Source organism: Pseudonaja textilis, chromosome 2 (assembly GCF_049901715.1).
Source record: "Pseudonaja textilis isolate UNSWEBS1 chromosome 2, rPseTex1.2, whole genome shotgun sequence".
In the NCBI taxonomy this organism is placed as follows: Eukaryota; Metazoa; Chordata; class Lepidosauria; order Squamata; family Elapidae; genus Pseudonaja; species Pseudonaja textilis.
In genome coordinates, this window is record NC_141991.1 from 86,971,812 (window position 1) to 86,991,707 (window position 19,896).

Below are 19,896 nucleotides of genomic sequence, written 5' to 3' on the forward strand. Positions count from 1 at the left end.
GTGTGTGTGTTATTCAGCTTTGTTTGGTATTTTCCCACATCATTGTAGTTGTGCTTTTAAAGTTTCGGCAGAATCTCATCTGCCATCATCAGGCTTCTGTATTGTGTTTGTCTGTGAGTCATATATATATATATGACACTATTGGAGGAGGTCAACTACTAACTACTAAGATATCTGTATTAGCTTTCCATAATCTCATGCTCTTCAGATATGTTTGGGAACCAATTTGGAGAATTCCTACTCAGTTAAGTCTAGAAACAGAATCACAACAGTTCTAGAGAGTACTGAGTTGAAAAAACTAAATCTACTCCTTTAAATTCACTTTTAACTTTCCCAATATGCATAATACATTCAGACATATACTGATTTTTTTTTACATAGAGCAATACCAGGTATATCTTTAAGAAACAAAAAGAGAAGATTAATCTACTTGAAAGAAAATGATTAATTTTTAAAACGTACATAACTACATGAATGTTAAATTGACTAAAATTCATGTAAATATTTTTTAACAAACCAACAAATCTCTTTCACTGTAAGATAAAACAGCATAAAACTTAATTTATTTAGTCATTTAGGCTATCAGGTATTTTAAACATGGAATTTGATTATTTCTTTATTTCTCTCTCATTAAAAAGAAGTGACAGAAGGAAACTTATCAAGGAGAGATCCAACCTTGAACTAAAGAGAAATTTCCTGATAGTGAGAGCAATTAATCAGTGGAATGGTTTCCCTCTAGAACAGAGGTGTCAAACTCGAGGCCTATGGGCTGGATGCATCACATGCTGGCCCCACCCAGTCCCTGCCTGATTTAGTGAAGGGAAACAAAGTCTTGATACGTCACGTGATGCCACCATGATGACCAGGAGTAGGATTCAAAATTTTTGACTGCCGGTTCTATGGGTGTGGCTTGGTGGGCGTGGCAGGGGAAGGATACTGTAAAATCTCCAGTCAGAGGTGGTATTTGCTGGTTTTCTGAACTACTCAAAATTTCGGCTATCGGTTCTCCAGAACTGGTCAGAACCTGCTGAATACCACCTCTGGTGACGACATGAGTTTGACATCCCTGCTCTAGAAGTTGAGGGTACTCCATCACTGGAAGTTTTTAGGAAGAGATTGAATAGCCATTTTTTTGGAATGGTACACTTGAACAGGGGGTTGGACTGCTAGAAGATCTCCAATTTTCTTCCAACTATGTTATTCTATTTTCTCCTTAGTGTTTGGGATCATCCAATGCCAGCATGATGCTAAACCTGATTTTTATGTAGGTTTTCCCACCCAATGGTCAAAAGCACTCCACAACATTCATTCTGAGGATGCCCAACTTTTTTCCCTATTTCTATTAAATCTCTCTTCCTATGCAATGGCTATTCCTTTTTGGGGTTTTGGGCTACGATACTAAATTATTAGAAGATTTATCATTTGTTTTCATGAAAATATTACAAGATTATCCTTGGAAACGATACTCCCCCCCCCCTTTTTTTTTCCAAGAAAGCAAAATAAGAGAAGTGATAGTTGCTTATACAGCTTGTCAAAAGGACGTGGTTCATCTTAATTCTTGCAGCATTCAGCAACATTTGGTAAATATTCACAACCACAGCAATTTCCATGTTTTATTTTGTTTTTACTTATATGGAAAGATTTTACCCGTCTCTCATGAGAGAAAGCACTAAACCAATGATACTAGTACTACTGAAGTGGTACTCATATTGTGAGAAACTAAAATTGCTTACATACAAGTTTCATAGCATTTTTGCAACCCACTCTACCTAGTCACCAAATGCATATAGTAGGTGCCATTAGTTGGAAGGCAGTGCAAAGTTTATGAGACTCATTAACTAAAAAAAAAAAGAATGCTAGAGTGGCCTATATAACAATTTTAATTATGCTAAATTTATTTCGTATATTTAATCTTAAGAGGTAAGATTGTTGTTTAGAAGCTGCTTCAATTTTGCATACCATTGTCCCCTCTGTGCATTTTCCACGAAGAAACAATTTTTTAAGAAACATATTAAATAATATGCAATTTACTTGGGACCACAAAAGGAAATTATGTAATAAACCAAACATACAAAGGATGCAAATGATAAAAAAAAAAGCCAAAATGATTTCTTCCTGTTTTGTAAATGGTACTAATGTTGATGAAAACTTGAAACTGATCTGAATTTTCTGAAGCCATATCATATTGTGGAACCAAGTTCAGTGTGCAATCAACTATTTCTTTGAGTTTGTTTTCAAAAACAGATCCAGGAAACTACAAAAACACATCCAGGAAACTACAGACCAATCAGCCTAACATCAATACCTGAGAAGATATTGGAAAAGATAATAAAAAACAGATCTGTGAACATTTAAAAACAAATAAAGTTGTCACTAAAAGCCAGCATGGGTTTGTTAAAAAGAGATCATGCTATCTCATTTCAGCCCATTGCTCTAACTCATCAAGATCCTAGAGGAATTCGCAAACCAATTCCATTTTGTGCCACCTGCAAAACTGTAAGCAATCCTTTCGTGTTTTCATCCAGACAATTAATAAAAATATTAAACAGTTGAAAACCTAGGATTGCACCTTGAGGAGATAGGTACCAATTCTCCAATGTGATAAGGAGCAATCAACTACGATTTTCAAGCCATGCAATATATTCACTTGAAAGTTATCTCTATCCCTAGAGCACACAAAATCAGATTGTGAATTAACATCCCATTAGACATCGTACTTCATCAAGGCATTGCTGAAGTCAACATACATTAGGTGAATAGCATTAGCACAATCTATCAAAGGCACCCAGTCAATACATGAGATAAGGTTAGTCTGGAAAGATTAGTTCTGACCACAGGTAAATACTGCATTGTTTTGAGGACAGTTACACTCTGATCTCTTTATGATCTGCTCTACAATCCTTCCAGGTATTGATGTCAGACTTGACAGATCTATACTTTGCTGAATCCCCCTTTGTTCTCTTTTTGAAAAAAAAAAAGAAACACCCACTTGCTGGTGTTCCTCCAGTCATCTGGCACTTCATCAGTACTCCAGGATTTCTCAAAACTAAATACATAAGAGTTTGGCTTTATCACCAGCTACTTCAGAATGGAAAGCTACAATTCATCTGATCCTACATATTTATTTTTTCAAAGAAGTATCCTTGAACAGGTTTCTAACATGCTCAAGCTTTTCTCTTGCCCCCTTCATCCTATTGTTCATAATTTTATAGAAGAAACAGTTTCAGGATAATTGCATAGCTCTGGTTTTCTTTACATACAGATCCTCTCCCATTAGTTTTGATGACATTTGAAAACAGCCCTTTTAGTCTTAAATACTTTGCCTGACTCATCTGGATATTTCATTTTCCTGACTTTTCATTCTACAGTTCTAGATTAGTTCCCTGTATTCTTCCTTCTTCATCCAGCCCTCTTTTCCTTTTCTAAATGTGTCCCTTTTCTGTTCAGATTTTTGCTCTGCATGGCCATTGTGGCTTTTTCTGCTATCCTCCATTTTTTTTCATCATTGAAATTGTTTGCAAGTGTGCATTTTGTATCTCCTTCTTTAGGAAATACAACCTATCTGTAGCTCCTTTTCTCACTTTTTCTTTTTTTTGCCACGCAAGAGTTCCCTTTAGATAAGATGAGCAGGTATAAATTTTATAGCAATAGCACTTAGACTTATAGTGCTCTCTAAGCGGTTTTACAGAGTCAACCTATTGCCCTCAACAATCTGGGTCCTCATTTTACCCACCTTGGAAGGATGAAAGGCTGAGTCAACCTCGAGCCTGGCGGGATTTGAACTGCCAAATTGCAGGCAGCCGATAGTCAGCAGAAGTGGGCTGCAGTACAGCACTCTAACCACTGCACCACCAAGGGTCATTATAAATATATAAATAATCATTACTCTGATTATACTAAAATCTGCTCCTTTTTTGAAGTTTAAAATACATGTCAACTACACTGGAAAACTTGATGGACCAGATTATGGATAGATCATTATGCAAAAAATCTGTGTGGTCACTAAAAGATGATACCAGCATGACGGCACATAAACTATCAACCTTTCTTTCTTGCTTTGATCCACTTTAAAATTGTGTACAGTGGAAATTGTAAAAATCTGAAATGAGGACCAGATTTATTTGCACTGGTGCCAAATCTTTTTAGAATGAGAAATACATACACGTGTTCAGAATCTCAGGCAAATTATGTACCTTTTTTACCCCTGCAGATATTCACACATATCCATATGCATTCTAGACAATAATTTTAGGGTAAACTTAATTAAAATTCCAAATGCGTCCATGAGCCAAATAGATTTGGGATTCCTGTAACTGAGCAGTAATTGTATTATAAAGGCTATTATTTGAAGGATATAATGTGAATTACTTTCAGCAGTGGGAAAATAGAGCAATCTAATGGAAGTAACTTCTCTAGCTGAGAAGGGAAGTTGCTTCCATCTTTCAGCTAAGATCTATCAAGGAATAAATTAGATAATAAGTGATTGAGTAATAAATGAAGCTAAATTAGAATGTCATTGGTTTGGCTTTAATAGAATCATTATGTCATCTACTTATTGACATGGTTCTAATGACAATGTATTACCATAATTCAGCATTTAATAGCGAATTTCAAATGCTGAATGAATCTAATGATAATATATTAATAACAAATCACCATTTCCATAACGTATTACAAATGTCCAAAGGATCTAATGAGAGAAAATACACAACTATATAACATTTACATAGATATTTTATAAAGCTGTAGTATTTATGAAACAAACAAATATTACTCTTTGATTTACCTCTATGCTAACTGAAATGGCTTGCAATTTTGATTATCGAGACCAGCGGTCTTCAAACTTGACAGCTTTTAGACTTGTGGACTTCAACTCCCAGACTTCCTCCTCCAGTCATGTTAGCTCAGGAATTCTGGGAGTTGAAGTCCACAAGTTTTAAACTTGCCAAATTTGAAGACAGTTTGGAATTCTGGGACACACACACACACACACACACACACATAAACGTCAAACTTCTCAACTGGCCATCTTCCTCATAGAGGACCATACAAATAGTAGCTGGATTTTGGGGGGGAAAGCAGGTGTCTCCTGCCCCTCAATTCCAAATCTTTATAAAGTAACCTTCTACTACTTGGTAGTACCTTCTAATCAGATGTACACAACAGCTGAATGAACAGCAGTGACATTCCAGGTCACATGAAAATGCATAAACATGAGCCAATAATGATGATTGTGCATAATATGGAGCCATATGTTAAAAGTGGTGCCCTGATCAAACTAACAAAAAAATCAATTACCTTACAATACTCATCAATGGGTATAAGACGTTTAATAGCAACATCACGGATGTGGCTTCGGCGGAAGAGAATTTTGCCTGTGATAACATAAAGAAAGAATAAAGTTATTAGTTGTTTTATTAGAAATCCACTCTTCTGCAAACTTTAAGGTGATAATAATTCCTAGTCAATTGTATATGAATATACTTTTCAACACAAACATATAAAAGGGCCTTTTCCAATCTTGAAACTCAAACACATTGGGAGGCACCAGACTGAGAAAAGGCAGAACGGCATTCACATATAAATGTTCAAAGATAGAGTTGTTTTATTCATATCTATGATAACTGAAATTTTTAGAAACTTGGGTCTTCTGGGAAATATAAGTGGATTTGGAGATGAAAGCAGAAGATTTCTCTCTCCATTACAAGTTATTTCCAAAATAACCCTCTGGGAAAACTATTAGACAGTTCTTTCTCATATACACAATAGCAACAGGACAAAGAGTACACCAAACTCTTAGATGCATACCCCAAAATAATATGGAACTAATCAGTGAAAAATAAAATACTGTTTGTATCAATTTGTCAGTATAATGAAACGGAAATTGCAAATGGAACCATCTAAGTGCATTGCAGATATAGACAGTTCTCTGAGAGAATTACAATTCTCTTACACCAGTTTTCCCCAATATAGTATATTGGACTTCCAGATGGTTTGGACTTCCTAGCCAGTCATCTGTAATTCTAAGAACCACAGGAGGCCAAAGGAGCAGGAAAATATTATCTAAACCCAGCCAACAAATACTATAATAGAATATAATTACTGTAGCAGACACATATGCCCCATTAGGATACATAATTCATTCATTTATTTACAATATTTAAATACTTCCTACTACAAAGATTCCAGGGGTATACAATAAAAATATTGTTTAAAATGTCACCCTATAAAACATCAATACTTCTTTATATATAAAGACCACATTAAACCATATCTAAAAGTAATTAAGTAAACAATCATTTGCAAATTGTAGTAGCGCAATGCCCAATCTGAAAACAAATCTCTTTCTCACTTTTCTTTTCATATTTCAAGGAGATTGCTATTAAAAAGCTAATAATATCAGTATATATAATTTGTTAAAAGCCATCTATTTCCAGGCTGATAGTATGTGTTTATTCAAATGAGATTACAGAAGGAAATGAATTCCCTGTTATTTTTTTAAGGACTCAATTATACGAATTGCAATTTCACATTGTTCCTCCCAAAGTCAAACAGAAAACGCCCCATAAACTGACTGCAAGGCTGCAAAAAGCATGATGGATTTTTATTTTATATTACTTTAACTGTCATCTACTTCATTTACATTTGCAAAAAATGGCAAAAGAGAAAACTGTTTTCATTCATATACTGAAATATTTGAGGCTGCCATATCGTTTTACTGGCTAAATCTATTTGGAGACGAAACTTTGAAATACAAAAGAACACATAGCAAAGGGAGCTATGCATTGACAATCCAAAGGCACTGTTTCTTTTTCAAGCAAAACAAAATATGCTATATAAAATAATTTGAAGAACTGTTTAGAACAGCATGTTTGAAAACAAAAGCTGACACTGTAATATTTAGCTTTTGTTTTTGGCTGTAACTTTTTAATTTGCTTTTGCTTTTTTACTTGTTTATGCTTTTCTCTTTTTATGTTTTATGTGCATATCTAATTTCTATGGTAGCTTGTCACTATGCAGAATCAAAATCTTGATTTAACAGAGGAGTCTATTTTCAAAGACATGACCTAGCAGAACACAGACACATTTTTGACATTTATCAATCCTTGTGGCATGCCCAACCTCTTTGCTTTTTGTTTGTTTCAATTTTTTGTTTTGGCTGGCTAGGTGACTCTAGGTATGTACAATAAAACCAGCAAATAAAGCATTATCTTTTTTAAAAAAAATCAAAACAATTAGACATAAGTAGAAATAAAATCATGAGTGAATATGTGATCTTCTACATAAATGTAGTCCTCAACTTATGCTTGATTGCTTAGCAACCATTTGAAGTTACAACTGCCGCAAAAATGATCATAAAATTGGTCATGTGGCCGACCCCTTTTATGATTGTTACAACATAGGGACATAATGGGCAGGCTCTATTAGGCTTGTATGTTGAGGACTACCTGTAATACAACCAATATGCAGGCTCCCTGTTACCAGGAAATCCTCAGATCCATTTAAAAAAAACAAAAACCCACACACACACATTTTAAGAGGTTTCTAGAAGATCACTAGGATCGGAGCCAATCACGCCTCTAGGGTGATGATATTCCAGAGGTCGATGCCATGGGAGAAAAGGCTCATTTCCTAAGTCCCATCAGATGCCACTCCCTAGCAGGCAGGACCTATGACTTGCCTGCCCTGGTAAACCTGATGGGACAAGTAGATGTAACCGGGAAAGGCAGTCCATCCAATAACCTGGCTGTGTTACATATAAAGCTTCAAAGGCCAAAGGAACACCTTGAAATGCAGCAACATCTATAAGGCACTAGATTTATTCCCTGTGAAAACAAATGTAAATGTTCAGATGTAACTGCCATCATGTCAAAAATGATTTTAAAGGATTCCTTCCAGGAGACACTTTAAGACACAGGTGTCAAACTCACAGCGTCACATTGCCATCACGTGAGGTTTCACAAAGTTTTCCCCTTCATGGAGTTGGACGTGGCCTGCGTGTGATGCATTTGGCCCATGGGCCACCAATTTAACACACCTTCCTTAAGGTATTTCTCTTTTTTTCCTATATGCAACAAATTTAATTGCCACAGAAAGGAGGAAAGCCCTGTTTTTGGCCAGAACTGATTTCAAATTCTATAAAATCACTGTTATAAATTCAAATATTTCTTTGATAAATTATTTAATAGCAAGTTAGTTTTCCAGTGAGTTGGTTTAGAACAATTTAGTTTATATTTAGAAGTCCAAAAGCATCTAGGTTGGTTTATCTGAGTTTCATAGCCAGCAGAAGTAAATTAAAATTTACAACCCATATCTTCTTATTGATGTACCCATAAACCATTCAGGCAATCAAAGTAAATGGCCAGTTAATCTTGCTTGCCATTTGCACAAGCAATCAGAGTAATGCATGCTCATGTCTCCACTGCAATGAGGAACGTTAGGGCTATTTCTTCTAATCCAGAGGTGCTGCTTTCCTTACAATTTACATTATTTTCCATAGAGCTGTCTCGAGTGTCCAGGTTGGGAGGAGCTCCAGTCTCGGCTCTCACAGGCTGAGCTTGAGATTGAGGCACGCCTCTCACCATCACGTGGTCCTCCGGGCGCGCCCCAGTTTTTTGCTCAGCCTCGTGGCAGTCAGGCTGGTTTTCCTTTTGCTCCTGGTCGTTCTAGCACCTCGTGTTTTCTTTTTTTTGATCAACTTGGACTCTCAGACAGCGCAGGAAACTGAGGTTTGAGCTCCCTAGGGAGCCTTTTTCTTCTAAGGGGAATTGTTTCACTATCCTTTTAAGGGAGAATCCAGCGCTTCGAGCGCTGCCCCCCCGCCTCCGATTGCCGCCTTTTCGCTCCGTGCGAAGCTGCATTGTTTCTTTCCTGCCTGGTTTTGTTCTTTCACCGTTTCCCCCCCACGAACGCCATCTAACCCTGCCTCTCCCAGGTACTTCTTTGTGGCCTCCGGGCCTTTTTAACTTCTCCTGGGTGATAGCCGCCGCTGGGGATTGCCTCGTCATTGCGCCCTCCATTTTGGGCTCCCTGTGGCGTCAGCCATCTTGGGAGTGGCAGGAGTCGCCGCCATCTTGTGTGTGGCCACATGGCCGGGCGCCATTTTTCAGAGGCCTATAACAGGGTTTTTCTTAATGTTTTATAGGCAGACTCTGGACTGCCTATATCCTTGCCTGTTTGCGCTTAGTTTCTATCAGGCTAACCAGGGTTAGTTGGCTCTGTAGCCCTTCCCCCAGCAGGCGAGTTAGCAGCTCTGCCATCCCCCTTCCCCGGTCCGTCTGGCAGGGGTAGCTGCCTGGCGTTCAACTTTTGGCTAATTGGCTTCTGGGCTAGGCCCTACTGTGCAACAGCCTCCTATTTTAAATACAAAAAAATTTTTTTTTGATCAAAAGGGGGTGCGCAAACGTGCGCTAGGATCCCCGGCCTCTACGTAGGCCGCATCCAAACGTGCAACTGTCCGAGGACCTGTGATGGCACTTTACTTTAAAATTTTTGGTTGGTAGCCCCAGGGACGCCTGCCACTGCTCGAGGCCTACCTGCAGGCCGCATTGTGTTTGATTCCTGGGCAGATCCTTGGAATGTCCAAATCCCTGCTGGTACCTTGCAATCCTGCCTTGGTACTCCTCTAGATATAGGAGTCTACTGGCTACACAGTCTCTCCCCAGCAAGGGAGGTAGCAGCTCCGCCATCCCCTTCCCGGTCCGCCCGGCAGGGGCGGTTTTTGCGTCCATCTTTGGCAATTGGCTTCTGGGCTAGGCCCTACTTCTCAACAACGTGCAAAGCACCTCTGTTGCCCTTGACCTGGGGGGTGCGAAACGAGTACTGGGTTTCCCGGCCCTGCTTAGGCTGTGTCCAGCCTTGTTAATCACCTCACGTTAATCAAGAACTTTCCTCCTTTCTCCTCTCCAGATGGCAGACAACAATGCATCTCGTGGCACTTCCCTGAAGGCCAAGGCTAAGTCTCACCACCTGCGCAAACAAGCACAGGAAACATCCAAAGCCTCTCAAAGGGATGCCCTTAGGCGACACAGGGCCCTTGAAAAGGAGATTGACAGACGCTCTAAGGAGTCAAGCTCTGTGCCTCTGGACCCTTCCAATCCCACTCCCTCTACCTCCACCCATCCTCCCTCCTCCCCTGCTTCTGCCTCTTCATCGCAGCCTGGACAGGCCCCTGAGGCCACCTTCCCCCCGCTGCTGCAGGTCTGCGCCCGGAGGAGCCTCACCCACCCCCCACGGTGGAAATCCCGAAAATCTCAAACAAGCGATGGAGCTGGCCATCCGGCACAGGATAGCACAACAGTTTCAGCAGCTGACCGGTCTGGCCCCTAGGCCTGAGGCCCCCGAGGCTCGAGGATCAGCAACTTCGCATGGTCAGGTAGCTCTCCACGGGACTTGACCCTGCCCTTGGAGATGGAGGAGATGGAGGCCCAGGAACTCGGGGACCCTACCCTCTTTGGGGACGAGGAGGATCTCGAATTGGGGTCTGTCGTGAGACAGTGAACTCCTCTCGGGAGCAGGCCCCCAGAAGGGGACATGTCGGAGGACGAGGGCCTCTCTCCAGGCCAGCCCGCATTTCTGGGGCTGTTTAAACCACATCTATTTAGGTCCCTCCTGTTCAAGGCCAGGAATACCTCAGGCCTGAACCCTCCCCCCACCCAACCCAGCGGCATCGGGGTTCCTCCGACTCCATTTTCTCCCAGCCTGTGGTGGAAACCAAGTGATTCCTGTCCCACCCATATTCTCTGACATGGTCTCAAGGCAGCTAGCCTCCTCGGGGCCTCCTCCTCCTCCCAACGCCCAGGACAAGCGGTTTTTCAATCTTGAACCGCAGTTCTCTACCTTGCTCGATCCCCCCTGTGGACGAGCCCGTAGTAGGTCTGGCCTCCCGCTCAACTCCCAGCGAGTCCCTCGAAGCTCTCCAGCCCGAGGACAAACGAGCTGAACTGGCCCTGCGCCGCGCTCATCTCTCTGATGCCTGGGCGGTCAGGGCCTCCACGGCCGCGTCTTTTTCACCAGAACCTCCATCAAGTGGCTCCAGCAGCTCAAGCAGCACGTCCCCCGCAGCTAATCTCAGAGCGCACCAGGATATTGCCAAGATCCTGGCCGCGGCCGAAGTTCTCTGCAGACGCCACCTTCCAGGCTGCAAAATTCTCCACCAGGGCCATCTCGTCCCAGGTCACTGCCCGTCACCTTCTCTGGCTCCGCCACTGGCAGGCGGACGTAAAAACAAGGCTAAGCTAGCATCAGCCCCCATCTCTGGGGGAAGCTATTTGGACCATTCTCGACCCATTCCTGGCCGAGACCCGCAACAAGCGCAAATATCTCCCTTCTCTTGCTAGGAGGTCTGATTTCAGAGGTTCCTCTCCCTCTTCTCGCCAAGGTTCTTCCCGCTCTTCCTCCTTCCCCAGGTACTACCAATCATCTCCCTACAGGCCTCCCGACCGATCGGAACCAGACAGGTCCGGAGGCACTCGTCCAGGAAGCCCTCCCGGGATCCGGGAGAGGTTCGCTCCGTGCTCCCGATAATGCAGTCGCCCCAGGTGGCTGCCCCAAAAAAAAAAAAAAGAAAGAAAGAAAGAAAGAAAGAAAGAAACAAGTATAAAAACGAGGAGGAGAGCGAGAAAGCCAATCCTCTTCAGGCTTCTCGCCTAGACTAGCTCCACTCTGACACTTAACTCCTGCAAAATCTCTTTCTCTTCAGCCTTGCCCAAACCGTTGGGGAAGCCTAATCCTCATATCTGCCTTACCTCTCCATACCAAGACTCCCGGTAGACCATACGGCTCCCGGACGCAGGCTCATAGTCTGGAGCACCCTTGTCCTCCTCACCTTGCCCCAGGGCATCTGGCCGGCAACACATTTATCCCCACCCCATGTTAGCTGGGGTTCCTTCTCTGGGCCCCGGCCCACAGCCTCATAATCCAGATACACGGATCCCTTGCCCTGGTCCTCACTACTACCCTTAGTTCCCTCTGGGGTGGTCCTCGGTCAGTTGGCTCTTGAGCAGGGCCGACCGCCTCGCTCTGGGCGGAACCAATCTTGGTCCCCACTAGCACAGGTCACAGTTTGGGAACTCTACGCCTCCCCTCCATCACTCTGACCTGGAGTTCTCTCAGGGGGTTCCCAACAGGGTCTATCCCATAACACCCTAGGGCGTCCCATCGCCACCCTGCAACGGTGACCCTCCGGTTATTGAGGGCGCCTCCCTCACTCTGGCTAGGTCTTCTCAGGGGAACTTCCATCCTCGCCTCTGCCCGGCTCCTCGCACCGGGTCCCTAACAAGGTTTTGGCCGCTCTACCTAGTCTCCTTGCCCCACGGTCTCAGTAAGCATCCGTGGCATCCCGGCAGGGCTACCTTTAGACAGCCCCGTCTCCTTCATCAGGCCCTCTCGTTGAGGCATTCCAACCTCCGAGGGGTTCTCCTGTTGGGCGTGCACTCCAGCGGGTCATCAGGGTTCCAGGAGAGGTCCCATTCCAGACGGGAGCCTGCCCGCAGGACTAGCCAAGCTTTGGTATGTCCCAACCTAGACACTCGAGACAGCTCTATGGAAAAGGGGCGTTGGTTCTTACCTGATACGCTTCTTTTCGTAGAGCTGTTGAGAGTGTCCAGCCCCACCCGTAGGCCGTCTGGTGGGAAACCCTGCTGTTCGACCGAGCAAACTAATATTTTTTTCCTGAGTAAGATGAGAACAGGACCTTCCTTCTCGTCTTCGCAAAACTGGGGCGCGCCCAGAGGACCACGTGATGGTGAGAGGCATGCCTCAATCTCAAGCTCAGCCTGTGAGAGCCGAGACTGGAGCTCCTCCCAACCTGGACACTCTCAACAGCTCTACGAAAAGAAGCGTATCAGGTAAGAACCAACGCCCCTTTTAAGACAACAGATAACATATAAAAAGCACGAGGGCTCTTTAAGGTCTTACAGAAAGCAGAATGCAGTTGTCATATTTTTAGCTGATGACAGACATGCTGGTCCTGCTTTCTTTACCAATTTATCTGATCATCTGTCAAAGAAACAACACAAGTACCAGATGTATCACTGCTGTATTTCAAAAAATGTGTTCAATTAAGGTGTTTCTAAGTTTACAAACACTTTTAATTTCCAATAAAATGTAAAAAGGCTGCAACATTAATCTCTGATACACCTCTTGACCATTCATACATATATAAAGCAGGGTAAAATATTTCATACTTTGACTTGATAAATGAAGGCACAGGACAGAGTTGGTAGGAAGCCAAAAAGACACTCAACAATAGAAGATGCTTTCTTCTTGATTCTTGGAAAGAAGAACTCTGTCATTAACATAATTGTAGACCTGGTCTTTAAATGTTTTGCAGGATGTACAATGACAGCATATTTTACCCTTAAGGTTTAGGCAAATTTACTTTAAAAAAATAGGGACATATACATGAACCAGTGATTTACTTTAATTATTTCATTATGCATAGTTACAATAGCTTTCTGTAGGCAAAAATGGTAAGAAGCTAATTTGAAAGAGATTAGAACCTTCCAGCTCTTAAAATTCTGCACAGACCCTAGCTTTAAAAAAACAACAACCAGTGAATATCTACACAAAACCTTGTTATACACATTCAAAGTGTGTAGATCAACATCTGGAGCAGACTTCTGCAACATGATGGCGCTGTGATTACTTAACCACTTCAGGCTTGAGAGAAAGAAACTGGGGTAAGGAAGATTATATAACATTAATTTTTCCATTCAACCATTTATATTTTGCCTTCTTTTGCTTATTTTAAATAATAAACTGCTTATAAAGCTACATTTTTCCACAAACTACTTCTAAACAGAGAGGAGATGGAGGAGTGGAAGGTGGACAGCTTTTAAAGACCCAGAAAGATGTTCATTTCAATTACAAAACAAAACAATAGGCAACCTTATTCTTCATAGGCAAAATTACTTATAAATTGAAAGACAGGCACTCATGAACGCACAACAGCAAACTGATTACTTTGAAATTTAGCTGTCTGAATTGGAGAACTGAATTAATATGTCTTGAAGTTAGAAATATGCTAGGCCAGGGGTCTTCAAACTTGACAGCTTTAAGACTTGTGGACTTCAACTCCCAGAATTCTTCCTCCAGTCATGTTAACTCAGGAATTCTGTGAGTTAGTCCACAAGTCTTAAACTTGCCAAGTTTGAAGCCCCTTGCTCTAGGCTGTGAGAATGGAAAATTGAAATTAAAAAATAGCACTTGCTACCAACTCTTTAACATTTCTACATTAAAAGAATTTCCAAGTAAATGGTGGTAAACCATTGATTATATGAAATGATTGTATTTATACAGTATATACTTCAACAAACTTATTTATTTTATCTAGAGGAACTGCACTAAGCTGAAATATGGTTCAGTCACAGTTCCTGGACCTCCATGGAGGCACTAAACTCCATGGGTAAAAACATCACACCATCTTTAACAGGACTTATCTTAACTGCAGTCTGCAAATGCCTCAAGACATTCCTTCAGGATATGTCTCAAGGAGTACCTCTCATCTCCAGTATTTCTGCAGTATTTCTCTCTTCTCCAGCTCAGATCACCCAAGTTTACTTTTTTTTAATGATCTGATATAGAAGCAGTGTTTTCTATCTTCTCCTGACTCAATTTATTTATTTAAAAAAACCATACGATAGGCAATTTACAGTAAAGCCTAGCTGTATTGTATGATTTGTGAAGCTTTGATAAGAAAAGCCCACAGGGGAAGGAATTTATCATCTCCTGTTGGCGCTCTGCCACCCCCACCCCCGGACTGCCAATTTTCTTCTACAGTAATTTTGGTTTGTGCTGTAGACCGATATGACATCAGGAGAGGAATAGCAGCACTATGAATGCTGGAGAAAGGAGTAAACCAGGATCACCAGAGGCAGTTTGCTTTATAGAAAACAGGCGTGCAGGACCTATCCAGTTGCTCAAACAGCATCAAGATTGCTAGATGCAACAACAGAACAGGAGCTCTCTAAAGTGTCCTGCCTGTCAGACAGTGTACTTTTTCCACACTGCCTGGGTTTGATCATCGCTAAAGGAGATGGAAAGGTTTTGACAAATGGCTAAACCCATCCTTCTAGTCATGCCTTCAAACTTGCCACCCCCTCTTCCAGTCATAGATCTACATCAGGAAGAACAATTAGTGGATTATCATTAAGAAATGAGTTTTACTGCAACTTGGGAAGTGTTATTTCTTTTTCTTTTGTATGGTTTTAAATAAAAATGATGCTAACATACTCATTTATGAGCCGTGGTAACACAGTGATTAAAATGCAGTATTGCAGGCTAATTCTGTTGACTGCCAAGAGTTCAATCCTGACTGGCTCAAGGCTGACTCAGCCTTCCATCTTTCCGAGGTCAGTAAAATGAGGATCCAGGTTGTTGGGGCCAATGTGCTGACTCTGTAAACTGCTTAGAGAAGGCCGTAAAAGCACTATGAAATGGTATATATGTCTAAGTGCTAAGTGCTATTGCTATTTTTAGCACCCTAGAAGAGTAAACATATGTTTTTTCCTGGGGAATGGCCACCTGACAAGGGTTAATTGCTACACAGATTCCGGATACCACTAGTTGTATAATCACTTCAATTGCCAGTTTGAATTGCATTGTTCCATAAATCCAGTTTTCTGTATGAAGCAATGCATTTTCAAAAAGGGATGGACATTTTACAACACATAGAACAATATCTGAATGATACCCCCTATGCAATATAGACAGTGATTCAGCAAGAAAAAGTCCATCTATCACACGGGTGCCAAATTCACTGTGTCGTGTTGCCGTCACATGACATTTCGCAATTTCCCCCGCTTTGTGGACCTGGGGGTGGGCGTGGCATGAGGCATCCAGCCTGTGGACCACCAGTTTGATACCCCTGATCTATCACCTGGTAGAAAGCTGGTCTGCATTAAAGCAGTAGCAGTAGCAATAGCACTTAAGACTTATATACAGCACTGCTTCACAGTGCTTTACAGCCTTCTCTAAGTGGTTTACAGAGTCAGCATACAGAGTAGCTGTTATGTTAAGTAGATGGTTAGGATATAATAATAATAATAATAATGGGTAACCCACAGCCTATGGGTTACAGGGACTCATTCAAGTAACTTTGCTAACCCAAAGTTCCCATGATCACAGAGATGACATTTGTGGCAATGTGCTGATTTGGGTCCACACAGCTTTTCTTGGATTTTTTTCTCCTTTTCAAATAAAAAGTAATACATGTTTTAAAACTATAGCCTTTAAACCAGGGGTGGGATTCTACTGGTTCGGATCAATTCAGGAGAACCGGATATTAAAGTTACATCTTGTTCGCAGAACCGGTATTTCAGCCAACCGGCTGGTCCCACCCACCCCACGCCTCCCCTCCCAGGAATCTCCGCTCAGCCCATTTTCAATGGACGTAAGTGCAGGGTCTGCGCAGAGGCTCTGGACGGGGGAAAAAATGGGCCTTCAGGACGTTTGGAAACGGGCCTGTTTCTGGCTTCTGGTGGGCCTCCGAAGCCTGGGGGAGGCTGTTTTCGCTTTCCCAGAGGCACGGGGGAAGCCTCCAGATCCTTGGGAGGGTAAAAAAAGGCCCTCCCGGAGGCCTACCAGAAGCAGGAAACAGGAAGTTCCGGTAGACCATGCCCACCATGGCGACACCCACCCAGCAACTAGGCAGTGAACCGGTTGCTGAGATTTTTGACTACCAACCCTGCATTAAACTCATCTTCAAGTTTTGGGCCTGTTTATCTGAGTAATATCATTGCATCACTGACACAATCCTTACTCCTTTTTTGCGGAGGGGGATGACTTTCTTTCCCTTGCATAGAGAAAAAAATGTTCCACCCCTTGCACAGAGAAGTCTCTCAGCTCATAAAGGGATTTTATACCATTGTATTCTCCATTTTCCCCCTTAACCCCTCCCCCCCCCCTTTGAAAGTAATTTGCTATTCATCACTTCTCAAATTTCACCTAGACACCCTTGGCTGTGATTCACTTTTAAACATATGGACACAATTCCTTTCCAGAAGGAACGGATGGTTGCCAGGAACTGGCAGATATGCCTGACGGCTACAGTTTCAAACAATGTTCAAGACATAAATGGTGGCGCTGCCTTCTGTTAACATCAAACTAAATGTATAGACCAGGCTTTTTATTTACAATGGACGGAACACCAGACTAAAAGCTGCCTAGGGAAACACAGAATCTTCCATCTTTTTGTGGAAATTCATTTAGAAATTTACATTTCTGGCCCCATGTGGTGTCAGGACATAGTATCATACGATGCTGCCATTTGACAGATCATGTGGCATGGTAAATAAATTGAAATGAAATTTGGAAAAACTGCAAAAGACAAAGGTGAAAAATAAAAGACCTTTCTTTCAAATTAATACACTGGGCTTTCTGCAGTGAACAAGAGGCCAACTTACCAGCTTTTTTTTTTTTTTTTTGGATGGAGTTGGTTAGAACAAGAGAGAGAAATGGAAAGGGTCCATTGTAGCAGAAGTCTCTTTACAATGCAGATTTGGTAATACATGAACCACGAAATGTTGCACAAGACTCCACAGAACTCCTCAAGCAAAGAAGCATTAAGGGATTTAATAAATTTTTCTCACACAGGTACAGGTAGTCCTTGACTTATGACTACAACTGAGCCCCAAATTGATGTTGTTAAGTGAGATGTTTGTGAAGTGAATCTTGTCCCATTTCTGGCCACAGTTGTTAAGTGAATTGCTGCAGTCGCTAAATGAGTAACCCGGTTGTTAAGTGAATCTGGCTTCCCCATTGACTTTGCTTGTCAGAAGTTCGCAGAAGGTGATTACATGACCCTGGGACACTGCAGCCATCATAACTATGAACCAGCATTCAGGTTTTGATTACATGACAATGGGGGAAGCTGCAATGATCATAAGTCACTTTTTTCCAGTGCTGTTGTAACTTTGGAAGATCGCTAAGCGACCTGTTATAAGTGGAGGACTACCGTATTGTGCACTTAGGTGGGCAAACTCCCTGTCATGTCCCTGGTAGAGACTGACTCTGAGGAAGAGGAGGAACAGTCAACAGGGAGTGGGAGTGTGGCTCCAGAGGTGGTGGAGGAGGCTGGGGAAGGGCAGAGGCCAGCTGAGCAATCAGAGGAGGATCCAGACCCATCCCTATCCATCCTAGATCATGCAGGGAGGAGAGAATCGGGGAAAAGCGAGGTCTACTCAGGAGGAGATTACCATTATCCTCCTCATAGCTTGCAGGTGGGAGCTATGTATATAAGTTTGCAACTGCGCAGTTAGAATTTGCAGGAGTCAATTTAGTGTTCACCTTGAAAGAGGTTTATCTTTGCTGGCGTTTTTCCCATGGACTTTTCTCAGTTATTTTCCTGGAGTTTATGATTAGTTATCTTGGCTTGCTTCGGAACTCTCATCAATGCGGTTTGTTTTGATTTTCTTTTGCCTCATTATTTACTTTTGTGACTTTAAACTGTGCCTAATAAAACAGTGAAGTTAAGTTGAAGGTATTACCGGACTTCAATGTATGTTTTGGGTTTGGGGTTATTTTGAGAGACTATGGGTCATCACACTCCCTTCTACTTATAACCTGTAATATATAGATCCAATGCACCAGGCTAAACTAAATAGGATTGAGTGTCACATTCTGACTTAGTTTAAGGCATGATCAAATCAACACAAAAGCATGGTAGTTCTGGTCAACTTTGAGGCAGTCACACTATAGCTATACTATATATTATATACTATAGCTCAAACTATAAAGTACAAGACCGTTACTATTGTGAGGATAGAACTGGAGAAGGGAACACAATGGCTTGGGGTGGGGGGTGGGGGTAGAGGACAGCACATAATTAAATAGTGGCATGGATAAACAAACTCTATGAGTGTAAGGATTTGACAACCTGAGGTTTTATAAGAAAGGTCATAGATTTGACTGGACTTATTCATGCATACTGTGTTAAATCATTTATTCACTCAAGTATTGTTTTATAGAGGTTTAACTAAGATCATTGCAATTATACAGCTAAAAGTAAACACTTCAAATTTGGGCAAAGTTTTCTCTCCATGCAGCTCATCTTAGCCCTTTTAGGGAAATACTAGTGAGAAAACGCTCTAGATTACAATGAACATAATATCTGGAAAACTCAGCTCTGTATATAAAAGTTTGTTTCCTGAGAAATTTGGCGAGATCTAGGTATACAGTTAGTCCAGATTTCCCCCTTGTGCATTTCTTGTCCATGCCACCCTTAGAGGACTTTGCATATATATTTCCATATTTAGAAAATCATCCAGTCTTTTCTATATGCCAACTTTTGTGCTACATGTGGGGTGTTTTAATCAGTCTTTGCTTTTGTGTATTCATTATAATCAAGTATGTGCATTTGAGAAAAATAAGCTAAAGAAGCAATTTATGGAAAGAATTACTTCCAGTTTACACTAGAATTGTTTCCTAGAATTTAATAAACACCCCAAAAATATCTAGTTTAGGTCATTATTCCCAATCTAAGTGTCTTTCTCAGATGTGCTGAACTTTGAGCATTTTAATTCCTTCAACCATCACTGAAGTGCCAAATTAGGAGTTTAAAACTAATGGTGACATCCAGGATCAGAGACACCTTACATTTCGGATTATCTAGGGTTCTAAACTACATGGGAAGCACAATGGATGGAAAAACACCTTCACTTCATATCTTTTCATATGTCTGCCCTCAAAATATTGTGTGCAATGAGGATAGTTAGAGTTCAGAATTAGTGTACTCATTTTTCATCTTCTCTCTCTAAACCTTTAAATAAAATGGCTGAGTAGGCATTGTTGCAGACATTCCCTTACATTATATTCTAAGACTATATTATGTGTGTGTACGTAAATAGAATATAATTTATTCTATTTATATGCTATCTGTCTCACCTGAGGGTAACT

At 41.6% G+C, this 19,896-nt stretch overlaps 1 protein-coding gene across 4 annotated transcripts in view; it reads right to left on the reverse strand.

Annotated features, from left to right (window-relative positions):
* The window catches only part of SH3PXD2B (SH3 and PX domains 2B), a 133,890-nt gene that overhangs the window by 46,194 nt on the left and 67,800 nt on the right, over positions 1-19,896 (reverse strand). For all 4 annotated transcript variants that reach the window (XM_026696378.2, XM_026696377.2, XM_087924517.1 and 1 more), the window contains exon 4: positions 5,299-5,375. In XM_026696378.2, coding sequence (XP_026552163.1) covers positions 5,299-5,375 — 77 coding nt within the window. The remainder of the gene's footprint in view (positions 1-5,298; positions 5,376-19,896) is intronic.